This window comes from Urocitellus parryii, chromosome 10 (assembly GCF_045843805.1).
Source record: "Urocitellus parryii isolate mUroPar1 chromosome 10, mUroPar1.hap1, whole genome shotgun sequence".
Classification (NCBI taxonomy): Eukaryota; Metazoa; Chordata; class Mammalia; order Rodentia; family Sciuridae; genus Urocitellus; species Urocitellus parryii.
The window spans coordinates 56453745-56468747 of record NC_135540.1 but is presented as its reverse complement, the minus strand read 5'-3'; the positions used below and the strand labels follow the sequence as shown (position 1 = coordinate 56468747).

General features: G+C 35.6%; 1 protein-coding gene across 1 annotated transcript; it reads right to left on the bottom strand.

Annotated features, from left to right (window-relative positions):
* Positions 1-406: 406 nt before the first annotated feature.
* On the bottom strand, positions 407-14908 carry Rrh (retinal pigment epithelium-derived rhodopsin homolog). The gene is made up of 7 exons (XM_026410624.2): positions 14803-14908; positions 10081-10271; positions 8226-8325; positions 7553-7706; positions 6356-6524; positions 2503-2681; positions 407-1081 (listed from the first exon to the last, which is right to left on the bottom strand). The coding sequence occupies exons 1-7, from the start codon at positions 14906-14908 to the stop codon at positions 967-969; spliced, it is 1014 nt and encodes a 337-aa protein (XP_026266409.1). The 3' UTR covers positions 407-966.
* Between the last annotated feature and the right edge of the window lie 95 nt (positions 14909-15003).

Below are 15003 nucleotides of genomic sequence, written 5' to 3'. Positions count from 1 at the left end.
GCTAGCCACAGTAATATTATTTTATGTTTGTATCCAACAACTCAAGTCTGGAGAAACACTCAAATAAAAATCATCTCTCAGAGAAAAAAAAAGATATTTGTAATAAAATGTTCCCAATAGTGCATCCATGAAAGTAAAAACTGGAAGCAATTTAGATGGCCATTATTTAAACAATGGTATATTGTGCTATTATTAATATTCATTTAAAATGACAAATTTTACAAATTCATTCAGCATTCAACAAATATTTATTGAGTGCCTACAGAATGGATCTACATGCTAAGAATATATCAAAGAACAAATGTACAAAAACTCCCACTCAGATTGAACTTGATTCTAACAGCAAACATGGAAACACATATGCAGGAAAATGGTAATTAAAAATTGCAAAATACATAACAAAATGAACAGATATCACATTGCTAGATAAACTATATATTTGCAATGATCAACATGATTTGAATATAAGTTTAATGCTTATTTGATTATTTTTGTTAAACAATGTTGTCAATAATTGATTCTAAGTATTTAAGTTTTAAAATGATAAAATGGTTTCTATTTTAGATTTGAAAGTCCAACCACTCATTTCAGTAATAATTTATTGAGGATTGTAAATTATTATTATTAATTTATTATAATATTAAAACAGTGGCTAATGGAGAACTAAGGCAAGTTGTAAGTCATCAGTCTGGTGTAATGAATGTCATGATAAGAAGAAAGAAAAGCAACAGGATTTTAATCTCATATATCTAGATGCATCAAAGGAGCTGAGAAATGAGTTCACATATAAAAAAATAGAGACACATGCACTATAACCGCCAAGGCACAAACAGAACAATGAGCCAGTCTAACAGGACAATTACTATGTCTGCAGTTGATCCAAATGGGCTTGTATTTAAAATAAAATTGAAGTAGTAAAAAAAAAACCACAACTACAATGCTTTCCCAGTGTGATTTTCTCTTATTTCAGATTCTTCCAGAAGCCCGTGGGCTTTGAGATACATCCATTGGTAAAACGCTTGTCACAGGCATTGCTTGATGAGTCTGACATTTGAACATGGCAAACATAGCCCTCCGAAACCTACAATAAGAAAGGGAAAATCTGGCTTTATTCTACAGGGACCTAGAACTGCTGAAGCATTTTCAAACACGACTAAGGTGGCACTACTATGAATTGACATTTCCAAATATATTTTCTGCCTACGACTTTAGAATCTACTGTTGGGAGTCTTTATAAATGTATAGAGTATATGGTACAAATAAGATCAATTTTGCACTATTCATTGAAGACACTGAATAAAAATTAACAATTATGAATATTTAAAATAACACTTCAAATGTCAAGTGTAATGAGTTGTTTATTTGAACTAAAGATGTGTGTTTCATGTTTGTGAGCAAAGGCCAGTTGAATTGAGGTAGGTGGGGCTTGAGTCGGAGGCTTGAGCTCCAAAAGAACTACCAACAGATTCTGAATTTAAATGTGCTTTTTATTCTTTTGATGTGGTCTGTTTGGTCTTGACTTTTGTATGTTCTTTGACATACCTGCTGCTGCAGCTGTTCTTCCTAGCATGTGCATTAATACATGTTTTAATAGAAGCAGCACTGGATCCAATTACCTGACCTCCACTGAGATTTTCTGGCCAAATATTTAAGCACAGTAGATTGGTCCATCATTCAGCACTAACAGGAAATTAAGAAATTAAAACTTCACTGAGGAGTCAGGAAAGGAACTCCTTGCTGAAAGTCTCAAAAAAAGGGAGGAAGGAAGAATTCACTATTATCCTAGATAACTATCCACTCCCAATGTCCTTTATGTTAATACTGGATATTTCTCTTGCATTTGAAAATGTTTTCTGTCTGGAAAGTATAAAACTATGCTTTCTACTAAAAATAAGGGCCAACATTGCCTGGTCTATTTTCTGGTACTAGAATCGTTCTTTCCTTTGGAGACCACTATTCCATGTATTTCGAGGGTTAACCACCCCAAACCAAGTTGACCAATGACCAACTAGGGAATTTTCTGCCAGGAATCTCTGGGATAAAGCTTGCCTTGGAGGATACCTAACTGGTAGAATTTGAGTCTTACATTGCCAAGATCATCTCTGCCACCAAGTGGGAAGAGTCTGTCACAAAACTCTGGGCATTTAAGGTCATAGATGCTGCTCTGGTTGCATAAGCCAAATAACCTTACACTAGATTTTGTCAACTCTTGAAAAGTTTTAGAATATTATCAACTGCCTTTTTTTGTTTCCTGGTACTAGAGATTGAATCTAGGGGCAGTCTACAACTGAGCTACATCTCCTGCCCCCTTTTTAAATTTTATTTTGAGATAGGATCTCTCTAGTTTCATAGGCTGGCCTTGAACTTGCAGTCCTCTGGCCAGAGCCTCCCGAGAGTCTGGGATTACAGACGTGGTCACCATGCTTGGCTTCCCTACTACCTTTTAAGCATTATTTTTGTGTCAATTTTCTTTTATTCAGAAACAATTTAGAGCTAACTTACCTTTTATTAGCAGCCACATAAATACAAGGGTTGTAGAATGTAGATGATTTTGCAAACAGTGGAGCTATGATGGCCATTGAAGGAGGAATCTTCTTTGGGTTACCAAAAGAAGCCCATAAGCACACAATTGAATAAGGAGACCATGCCACCAGAAACATCAATATCATTATTACAGACATCTGAAAAAGAAATAGGTATTTGCTAAACGAAACATCTAAAATATTTAAATAGTTAATATACCTGTTAATATATCTAAAATATTTAAATCTGGAAATTAAAAAAATAAAGTCCTATCTTGAATTTAGTGGATTTTACCATAGGTCATTTGAGTTGAATATATTTTACATACAGTACAGAAATTTTTGTAAAGAAGCTCCTTTGCATTTTGTTTAAATTAAAAACATATAATTTTTACATTGCTCCCTCCTGATTGCCTACTACAATAAAGAAACAGATTTTAAAAGACATAAAAACTTGTCAGGACACAAAATCAGAGATTAGATAATTGTTTGTTTGTTTGTTTGTTTTAACGGAAACAATAACTGTTGGACAAGTGGCAGATTACTTACCAGGCATGAAAATGATTAAAAAATAGGAAGAAAAAAAATTTTTTAATAGTAATGAGAGAAGCCCAAATACAGACTAATCCATTCTACAGAACTATAGAAGTCTAGTATTCTAAGGTACCAAAAAGCTCTGAATGTAGGGGTGCACATGGAACTCAAAACAGGAGAACTGGGGGGGAGCTGAGGTTGTGCCTCAGTGGTAGAGCACTTGCCTCGCACGCATGAGGCACTGGGTTTGATCCTCAGCACCACATAAAAATAAATAAAATAAAGATATTGTGTCCATCTACAAATATATATATATATATATATAAACAGGAGAATTGGTTGAAATTTGCAAAAAGAAGCAGTTAGACTCCTAGATCTCCTTTGCAGGTCCATTCAGTCTACTCAGTAACTGTCTCTTCCTCTCCCTACAAGAACTCTAGAGGCTCAGCATAAAAATGGCTAATGCAGGAAAGATCAGGATTCAGGGAGCCCAGCAAAGCACTGCAGTACTGTACTAAAAAGAGGGTTTTTGTTTGTTTGTTTTTGCATGTTGCCTTCTCCCAGCACTGGGCTTGAGAGTTCTGACAGACATGAACCTTCTACTCAGGAACGTGAAAAAATCGTCTCTTTGGAGACTGACCAGCCCAGTATGAAAAACTTGGAGGTACAGTCAGAAATCCCCTTTAATGAGCACCTCTGAGCTTACTATCACATTTTTAGTGCACCACTGGCCAGTACTGATCACCAGACAATGAGAAACTCTCACACAGGCAGAGAAAAACAGCACAGCAATGTAGTGTACCACAAAAATATGTAGTGACCAGAAGAAAAGCGTAAATATATACAGAATGCATCATAGAATAAGAGATATACCTAGACAACAAGAGGAGGTTATTAAAAGAGGACAGTATACAAAATAATTATTTTTATCTAGAAAAAGATTGTTTTATGCTATCTATAAAGGTGAGAGTAGAAACATAAAAAATGTCATAAGAAGGTTGAATAATATTGCCAGCTTCGATTTAAAGAAAGGTGGGAGAAGTAGTTTCTATAAGTACAGGTCAGCTATTTATTTAAAATTTTATATTTTGTTCAACATAATTTTTTTTATGGTTCATCTTTTCCAGTTTTCGAATTTTGTTTTTTTAAAGTTTTTTTCATTTTGTTTTTTCCCCCACATTTTTATTGTTGCATTACAGTTGATATGATGGTAGGATTTGTTATTACATATTCATATATGCACACAATATAATTGGGTCAATATCATTCTCAGCACTCCCCCCTCCCTCCCCACCTCTCAACCCCAAGATCCTTGTCCTTTACTGATCTCTCTTGAATTTTCATGAGATCCCCTCCAAGCCTTTCTTTTCCTTTTGCCTCTTTAGCTTTCACATATGAGAAAAAAACATATGGCCATTTTTTGGCTTATTTCACTTCACATAATGGTCTTTAGTTCCATTGATTTTCCTGCAAATGACAAAATTTAGTTTTTCTTTATGGCTGAATAAAATTCCATTGTGTATATATACACATTTTCTTTATCCATTCATTTGTTGATGAACACCTAGATTGGTTCTGTAGTTTGGCTATTGTGAATTGTTCAATATAATTTTTACACTAATTTTGATTTTTTAAATTATTGTATTACACTATTTTTTTATATGATTTATTTATTTATTTGATGGGAATTAAACCCAGGGGCACTTTACCACTGAGCTACCTCCCTAGCCCTTTTTATTTTTTGAAATAGGATCTCACTACGTTGCTGAGATTGGCCTCAAATTTATGATCCTCCTTCCTCAGCCTCCTGAGTTGCTGGGATTACAGGTGCACCCCCACACCCAGCACAAGCATTTTTTATTATTATTGAGTATTTTGGTGCACCTTTAAATTTTGCACTTAAAACTTGGGCTTCATTATTCTCACCCTCATCACAGATCTGAATACGGTTGAGGAAATCTTCAGAAACTAGAAACAGACACAAATGACAGCTTTAAAACAAACAAAACAGAGACAATCTAGCAAAAAAAAATTTAAGAAAATCAGAAGATAATTCCAGAAAATTAAATATCTGAATAAATGGATTTCTAGGAAAAGAGAATAAAGAAAAGAGAGAGGCAGGAATACCAAAAAATAATACAAGCAAGCTCCCAAGAGAGGCAGAGTTAAGTCTCCAAATGAAAGTACTCATCAGGTACACGGTTCTGCATGAGTAAAGACCACACCAAGGCACATCAGTATGAAATTCAGAAAACAAGATTCAAAGAGAAGAGCCTATGTGCTTTCAGAGAGAACTCACAGATCACTACAAAGAATCAGTCACCAGCATGCCAGTGGTCTTTGCAATAGCAATACAGAAAGCTAGGCAACTCCATAGAGCAAGACCCTCAAAATTCTTTGATTGATATTTTTGCACCTAGAATTCCAGAACAAGCAAATATAATCCAATACAATAATAGTATAAGACATTTTCAGTTATGCAAAGTTTTATAATTTTTACCTCCCTTGAAACTTCAGCAATCTAGTGAAGAATGGGCTCCATCAAAATAAATAACACCACAAAGACAAGCAATCCCCAAAACAGGCCATCTAACCCTGGAAAGGAGAAAAAGGCAGTCCCAGGTGGTGAGGAAGAGAGAGCGAAAGATGAAGGCTTCCTGAGCATCGGTCTTTTTTTTTTTTTTTTAAGAGAGAGAGAGAGTATTTTTTAAATATTTATTTATTAGTTTTCGGTGGACACAACATCTTTATTTTTATTTATATGTGGTGCTGAGGATTTTATTTTTATGTAGCCCTGAGCACGCCAGGCAAGCACACTACTGCTTGAGCCACATCCCCAGCCCCTGAGCAGCAATCTTAGAGAACAACCACCCCTGAAAAGAGCAAGAGGCTCAAGGGAACCAGGAAGGATGCCTCCAGGAAGACGATGAAGTGAATCTAGTCTGTAATGTGTGTGAACACACTGAGAGGAGGGAGAAAGCCTTTCAATCCCACCAAACATTGCTAACATACTGAGAGATAAGGAAAGAGAAAGGTGGAAGGGAGGTGTGGAGCGGGCTGGTAGCTTAAGAGAAATAAATCCTTTTCGTCCATAATAGGAATTCCAATGATGATAACCAACCGAAATATCCAAAGAGCCAATGAGCATATCATTTGGGAATATAAAGAAAAAAAAGACCTGGGGAGTGAAATGGGAGGTGGGGGGAAGGAGACTGGGGCAAGTCACGAGACTCAATTTCAACTATGTGTTTGTAAAAGTGTGATTACAAAACAACTTTTTAAGAATGTTGACATCTTACCTTTGTTACATCTACTTGGTCTGACCAGTCTCTGTTTAGGTATGCAGTGCAGTTACTAGCAGCATGGTGTTTAATGGATCGAGTGACGTGGTAGTAGCAATAAAACATCACTGTCAAGGGCACAATAAAATTTACTGCAATCACTGTCATCGTGTAAGACACAAAAGATCTGGAAATAGGAAAAGACAATGACAACTCACTTAATATCCTAAATGGGAGAAGGGGGAAAAGAGATAACTTATTAGAAATAATAGTGACAGTCATCTTATTGTTAAAAAGTTTAGGAATTATATTTGACTTTCAGTTCACTTAGACCAGGAGTTGGCAAGTTATGGCCTGTGGGTCATTCCAGCTGTTCAACTATCTTTGTACATAAAGTTTTACTGGATCCAGCCATGTACATTCATTTACATACTGTCTACGACTTAACAGTGTATAACAGTTAAATAGTTAAAACAGAAACAATCTGGCCTATAAAGCTGAAATAGTTGTTTTTTTGTTTTTGTTTTTACTCTTTTCAGAAAAAGTTGTAGATGGAGATTTAGAAATTTTCTATTTGTTTTTTAGAGTCATCTTTCATTTCTCTCAATGAACTAAATTATCCTTGTTACCCTGGAAAATATGGAGGAGCATCACCGACTCTTAGGCCCTTGTAGTGACTGCACTTTTGCTACAAAGCTCTCAGAATGTGCCTGATCACCAGATCAACTTGGAAAGACAGCAGGAGGCAGCTTGGGCTTTTGCCAGAGGTGCCTGCTCTAGAGCTTCATTAACACTTTGCTCACAATCCTAACTCTGAGATGAGAAACACTGGCAGGGTGATTAGTCTCCCTATGGATGCCTTAGAAAAGGACAGAATAAGGAAGAAAAGGACAGATTGGGGTGCAAGGAGACCAGGTAAATTTAACTTTCAAAGAAACATAATTCATCCTTCTATTTTTACTCCGGCTTGGATCATATCATCATTACCAAAGAAGCACTTTGCCACACTCTGTATGAGAAAAGTGATCTGACCTTAAATCTGGAACTTATTTATTTTTATTGCAGTGGTAGGAAGCGAACCCAGTACTTCCCTCATTCATGCTAGCCAAGCACTCTACCACCGAGCCACATCCCCAGCCCAGTATGAGCTTAAATTTGAAGGGTGAGAAAATGTGTACAAAGCGTTTGATTATAAAGTGTAGACTTGTTTCTTACGTATCATTTTTCCTCCAATTTATGGTACAGGTAGCCCCAGTAGGATCTGGGGCATAACCGGCCCACCCTGTGATGGGCATCATAGCCCAGAACAGGCCATTGATCCAGGCCCCCAGAATCATGCTGACATAAGTGGTGGTGGTCATTCTTCTCCCTATCAATAAGCATAAGAAAGGTTAGCATCATGTGCAATGATGGGATTCACTTTATTTTCAAATTTTATCTTGATTTTATCAAGTTTATCAAGATTTTTTACAGAGCACTTTAGGTCACTCAAAGCTTGTTCACATGACTCACATTCTGTGAAACATCACAGATTAGCTGAAACCTGAACAATAAAAAGGATCAGCCAGAGGATGAGCAAGAAGAGCTTTTCAAGCCAAGGAAAACAGCATATACAAAGACCTCAGGGAGAAAAAGGGCCTGGCCAGTATCCCAGAATGAGAGTGGCCCTGGCCACAGCTGGAAAGGTAGCTGGGTCAGACCAGGCTGTCTTAGCAAATTTGGCTTTTACTTTAAATGTAATAGGAAGACACTGAAACTTGAACACCAGAGAAACAAGAATGACCCTGATTACAACCACTACGTTTATATGTTAAAGGGAACGTACGTTGAGTGAACATTAGGTAATAAATGGCTTCACTGAGAAAGCAGAGGAAAAACTATGACATACCCACATCCGGGCGACAGATGGTCAGGTATCTATCCACGGCCACCACTGTGAGCAATCCAATGCTTGCCATTCCAAAAAAGATATTCAATCCAGCATAAATCTAAAAATCAAAATGGGAAAGAATCCACCATTCTAACACCCATCCAAGAAACATTTAGATTTTTGCCTCATTCTTAGAACATACTTAAAATATATTAAAGCTTTTTCATTTACTATTTTAAAGTACATCTTCTGTTATCCAATTGTAACTACTTTAATAAAAGCAGTTATGAAAAGTGTTTGAGATTTCATTATTTCTTTTTTCATTTTAAGACTTAAGGTGCAACATTTACACAACATATTCTATAAACAAAGTGAAAAGCAAGCCATTAATTAGGGTAAAATGCATATAAATCAACAAAAGCTTAGCATTCAAAAGGGTGCAACAGGGGTGAAAGGTAAATTCAATGGAAAAATGGCCAAATGATGAGTGGGCTACTCAAAGAAGCTGATTTACATTTGAATATTGATGATATAAGATAGTTTATGCAAAAAACACAAATTATAAATTCACATACACAAAAATGATGAAAATTTAAAAGCCTAACAATCCCAAGAGTTGAGGAGAGTGTGGAGTAAGAGAACTTCTTTTGCCTGGAATGACCATTTTGCAGAGCAATCTGGCCACATCTAATAAAATTGAAGGTATTCCTACAATCTAACCCTTCTTTCCCCAGACAGGGTGTCTAGAGACACTCTCACATGTTGCAGTTGGGAACATGTATAAGAATGTTTTTTGAAGCTTTGTTTATGAAAGGAAAACATTGAGAGCAAATGCTTAGTAGCAGGAAAATGAGAAAGCACATTGGGCTATGTTCATATGATGGAATATTATACAGCAGTTAAAATAAGTGACTTATAGACACATTCATCAACATGGATAATCTCAAAAACATAACAGTAATTAAAGAAAATTGCATAATGCCAACAATATGATATCATTTACACAAAAGTTAAACCATTTGGACAATATCTGTTTATGTATACAAAAATATAGAGTAAGAAATATGCTCCTGGGAGGGAAAGGAATAAGATTGGGGATGGAATGCAGTGGCCTTCAACAATATCTCTGAAGTTTTATATCATCAAAAAGAATAACAACTATAAACACAGATCGAAAACCACTAATATTTGACAAAACTAGTTGGTACATTTATGGCGTCTAGTATTCTATAATTTATGACTTGCAAAAAATAGGACATATGTCATATTTTTCTATTAACCTAATGCAAATTAATATTGGTTCATTTCCTTGTCAGTAAAATTACAGTAAATAAACAATTCTTTCAGAGGATTTTTTATAGGAAAAAAATATCAACATGACAGTGTAACTTGTCACCAAATATTTTGTTTCAAATGAAAGTAGAATATTTCCTTTTGAATTTGCAAGTTGTAAATTTTTATTTGAATATGCAGATTATGACTCCTTTTCCAGTAGAATATTAGTTGCCTCATTAGTTTTCCACTTTGAGTTGGGAGAAGAAAGTAGAATATTTCCTTTTGAATTTGCAAGTTGTAAATTTTTATTTGAATATGCAGATTATGACTCCTTTTCCAGTAGAATATTAGTTGCCTCATTAGTTTTCCACTTTGAGTTGGGAGAATTTTTAATATATAATGGTGATGAGTGATTTTATTTCTCCTCTTAAAGAACATATCTTCAGTCACTTCTGAAGCTTGTTTTCCATAAAAGTACCATATCTATTATCCTGCAATTTCTTATTTGATTTAAATTCTTGGGATTTTCAAAAGACATTTAAATTTACATCTCTTTAATCTACTTTATTTTGCTTTTATTCTAAAGATCTCCAAATACCTGACAGCCTGTATATCCAAATTTCCAACTTCCATACAGATCGGAAGCAGCAGACATGGGATAGCCAATACTACTGACCCCTATATCAGTGAAAGCCAGGTTAATAATGATTGCATTCGTAGGTGTCCGAAGTTCCTTGTACTTAATGAAGATGCCCAGAACTATTAGGTTGCTGAGAATACTTATCACACCTGAGAACACAAAAATGTCATGTACTTTTTAATTTGAATGTTTAAAATAAAATCAATAATATATAAGCTTTTCAAAAAACATAATAAATTCATTTTAGTCATTGAGTTCTTAATGTTCTTAAAATTGTCACATATTCACAGCCCTGCTGAGAAAAAAAATAAGGAAGTGAAAATAAAGAATCTGCTGATTGCATAAGCCAACACTGAAGGTTGGTTTATTTTTTTTTCTTTTTGTAGCAGGGATTAAACCCAGGGGCACTCTACCACTGAGCCATATCCCCAGTACTTTTTTGTATTTTATTTAGAGTCAGGGTCTCACTGAGTTGTTTAGGGCCTTGTTAAATTGCTGAGGCTGGCTTTGGACTCAGGATCCTCCTATCTCAGCCTCCCTACAGGCATGTGCAATCGTACCTGGCTGAATTTGGTTTTAATACCACCACTCTTGATCACACTGTCCTCGAAACTCTCCCTTTGGCTTTCATGACGCCATCCCTGATTTTTAGGATGCAGATAGACTTACCACCTCCTTGCTTTTGGCAGTGTAACTTCCTCTCCTTTCCTGAAGTTCTTCTTTCTGAAGCCTAGACTATCATTCTATTCTAACCACACTTTTGTCACTGTTTTCAGCCCTGACACATGCTTGTTTCCACATTTTCTTTTTATTTAATTCATTGACATTAAACACTTATTAAACATCTACCATGGGTAAGTCATGTGACTTTTTCAAATGTCTTGAAACCCAGCGTGTCCAAATCTGAATTCTTCATCACACACACACATACCTATAGACTAATACACACTGCAAGACTTAACTGTCTGGACAGCAAGTGGAGTCAACTTTTTGATCCATTGGAATCACAGGTGAAATCACTCTAGCCAGGATTCCACAATCTAAGATACGAGTCTCAGCCTTGCAGTCTAGAACTCATATGTTTTCAGTACCCCAGAATCAACTGAACTGAGGTAGATTGATGACCAAACTTACTGATCAGAGAGCTGATGCATTCTACAATGAGATATTGTTGGATAGACTGGATGTGCATGTTAACCTGATCAGCAACACCCATATATGCTGCAAGGAATGTATGAGTTTTCCATAAGCACAGGTATGCTGCCCTGGGATATAACAGTGGAGGAGGAGCAAGAGCAGATTTCAGTGGAGAGGAGAAGTTAGAACCATTACCTGACTCTTGGCAACTAAAGGAGGGTTATGCAACAAACAGGAAGAGTTGTTTCCCATGAAGGAAATTACTTGGTAAGCAATCCACAGCTATAACAAGAGCCAGGGAAGGTTCCAAGCACCAACACACAAAAGGATCAGCTAAGTAGGAATTCCAAGTGTATCTTGGCACTGCAGTCAAAACTTCCATCTTCAGTATTATACTCATCTTCCAGATTCCTTTTCTTTTTTTTTGTTCCATGGTGCTGTCAGAATATGCTTGCTATCATGTCTCTTCTTCTCCTCAAAACTTCCAATAATTCCCACTGCCTGTGGGATAAAAATTCAAACTCCCCAGCCTGATCTGACTCTTCGCTAAGGTCTGTTATTATCTCTTAAGTTCCCCACTTGTCAAACAAGCCCTCCATTTTAATTATTTATCAAATATGTCATGTTTGTTGAAAATCCTGATTCATACCGTCCCCACTTGAAACACCCTGCTCCTTGCTTTCCCATTTCCAAATGCTAACATCCTTCCAATTTCAGATCAAGCCCAATTCTGCCCTAAAGCTGCTTTCTACCCACAGTACTGTTGTATGTGCTTCCTCCTCAAATCCCCAAAGTACTTATACTTAATCCCAATGTTATATTATCTCTTATGTATTCTGTCTTCTCATGAAGTTATCAGGCCCTTTATGAATTCTATATTCTTTGACTATGTGACATGTAGCAAAGCTATTTAATAAATGGACCACAACTAATAAATTAAGTTTGATTTCAATTATTCCTTTAATTAAGCTTAATTTCTATTGTTCCTTCAAGCTTAATTAACACAAAGTAAATTCAATAACTCTTTGGCCTCATTTTTAGCATCTACTACTGTATCATGCATATAAGAAATACTGAAAAAAATACTGAAATACTGAAAAAAAAACAGTGAATCTTTCTGGGCTACCTACAAATCTGATGATTTTAAACATCAGATAGTGTAGTAAATTGCTGCCTAACAAGTACACAATCAAAATAAAGTACCTATATTTTGGGGATAGTCTTAGATATAATGGGTGTATTACATAAACAATTTGGCCTTCTATCTGTTCTTTCTATAGCTGTCTTAAGCACTGTTTTTATTTTCCTAATTGGGAGTATTTTCTAATAAGTAGGCAGCTGATCACTTCAATTAGGTCTTGCTAGGGTCCATTTCTCAGTCAGTCTACACTGTAAGCAGCAGTGTAGACTGAGATTGATCATCCTTCCCTCTTGAAACATCCACTTTGGTTTCTGTGGCTTCCCTCCAATCTTACTGGCAGGGCCTTCTTAATCTACTTCCTTTTTTCAGCTCTACCTTATTAAATATGTGTGTACTGTCCAACTTTCTGTCCTAAACTCCTTTCTTTTCTCATTCTACACATTCTGCTGAGTGATTTCTATCCAATATCATCAGTCTCATGCAACTCAAGCTTTTAACTGCATATCTAACTGAACCCAGGTGTCTCCTCCTGCCCCAAACCTAGGAGACATCAGCTCCTGCTCTTTCTTTCCCAGTCCCCACATCTAATCAATTCCAGCTTGAGTAGTCTACTTCCTTCTGCCATTAGTAACTCTTCAGAAGCACTGCAGTGGTCTCCTACATGGTCTCTTAGCTACCACTGTAGCACATTTCTGAAAGGCAAATCAGATCACGTAATTCCTGTTTAAAACCCTTCAGTGGCACCCTGTCTCCTCAGTTTACATTCCTTCATTGCCCAGTACACACAGCCTCTCTTTCACCTTTCATTTTACAAATCACCCATAGTAATTTCAGATCCTTAAATTTACCACACCCTTAACTGGGGGAGAGTGTTCCAAGTAAATAAACAGAACATTGATAGCAGTGAAAACTGGTAAGTTTATAGGACCAAAAATCTAACTGAAAGATTAAAGTTAAATCTAAAGTTAAAACAAACAAACAAACAAACAAAAGCCTTGGCTCTTGGTAAAAGTAACAAATGTTTTGTACCATTTTCCTCATATTTCTGATTTTGATTTAGGAGTTTAAGTGGGCTTTGTTAAAGGAAGAAAATCAGGAATCTAAAGAACAATATATGCTTGATACAGGGGAAGAACAAAATCTATTTGTAGAGATTAAATATGCTCCCTTCAGTTCATCTACCAAAAACTTAACAACATATACTCATGGTAGTCCTTAACCAAAATGACCCTCGTAGTTGTATTTCCATGTAATTCCAATAATGAGATTGTCTTTTTGCAGAAGCAGCAGCAGCAAAAAATTTAAATATATATATATATATATATATATATATATATATTTATTTCCAGGATTTCACACACTAAAAGTATCCAAATTAATGAATTAACATTCCTGAAATTACTAAAAGTAACTAAGAAACTTGCAATTTTTAACACAAGAAATTGGAACTCTAATTATGAATTAGAAGGGAAAACTAAACAATTATAAACTAGACAGGAATATTTGTTATGCTTTTCATTCTACTTTGGAACATGCTTGAATTTTTCATAAGTCAATTCAAAAAATAATGAACAGTTACTTCTAAAACTTGCCACTAAAGTTGGAAATTGGTCAGTATGTTACATCACAATATATAAAAAAGCCAATATTTAAAAGATAATCAAAGAATTTGCACTGTTATCTTCCCCAACGCTTTGTCTGCAAACAAGCCATTATATTAATCCAGTATTTGTATCAATAAGTGTGTACATGGAAAGAAATTGTTGTCCCCTCCTAGTGTGTCATTTAGGTTCACTTATATGTCGTTTTTTACTCTTCACGATAACCATAGTAATTTATTCTTGTCTTCACTTTACAGATAAGAAAATGGAAGAGCAAAAAGTGAAGGAACATGGTCTTGGTTTCATATACTAAAAGATGAATCCAAAGCTCAAGAGTTTTCCAGTACAGCATTCTGGAAGGAGTTGAATGTTCAAACTTTGTCCTCAACGACAATACTACCTTCTATTCTTTTCAAGACTTTTTCTTCCAGAATCTTTATATCTTTAGCTAGATTACACTTCCAAGAAAACTGTCTAGGAATAGTAAATGATATAAGAATACATTTTTGTCACAGCACACACTCTTCCCCATAAGCTTAATTTGACACTGCAATAACCACATTTAATGGTTGACCTTCATTTAAAAACTATTTTACAGAAAATTTTTCAAAGCCCCACTTCACCGTCTCACATTATTTATCAAATTATCCTGGGGCATTTACTTATATCCTCATCTTTGATCCTTACAGCCCAGAAACAGAGGATAATACTCATAAGCAAGCCAATTCTATCGCCTTGTTTTGAAAACTGTACTTTGCTTCCACCCATTGAAAGCAAGGTTAATGGAGAAAATATCCATACCTGCCAGAATCAAGTAAGTTGCAACAATGTTGTGTTCAGTCTGCGAAAAGACAGAGCCATCTTCATTTTTTAAGTCTGAACTGTTATCTAAATTATTCTTTAGCATTTTTAGAAGGAAGATATTGAGACAGCCTTCATAATAAGCCTTCAATAATTATGAACTGTTTCAAGGGTCCAGGAGGAAAGATTTTTCAGGACCAA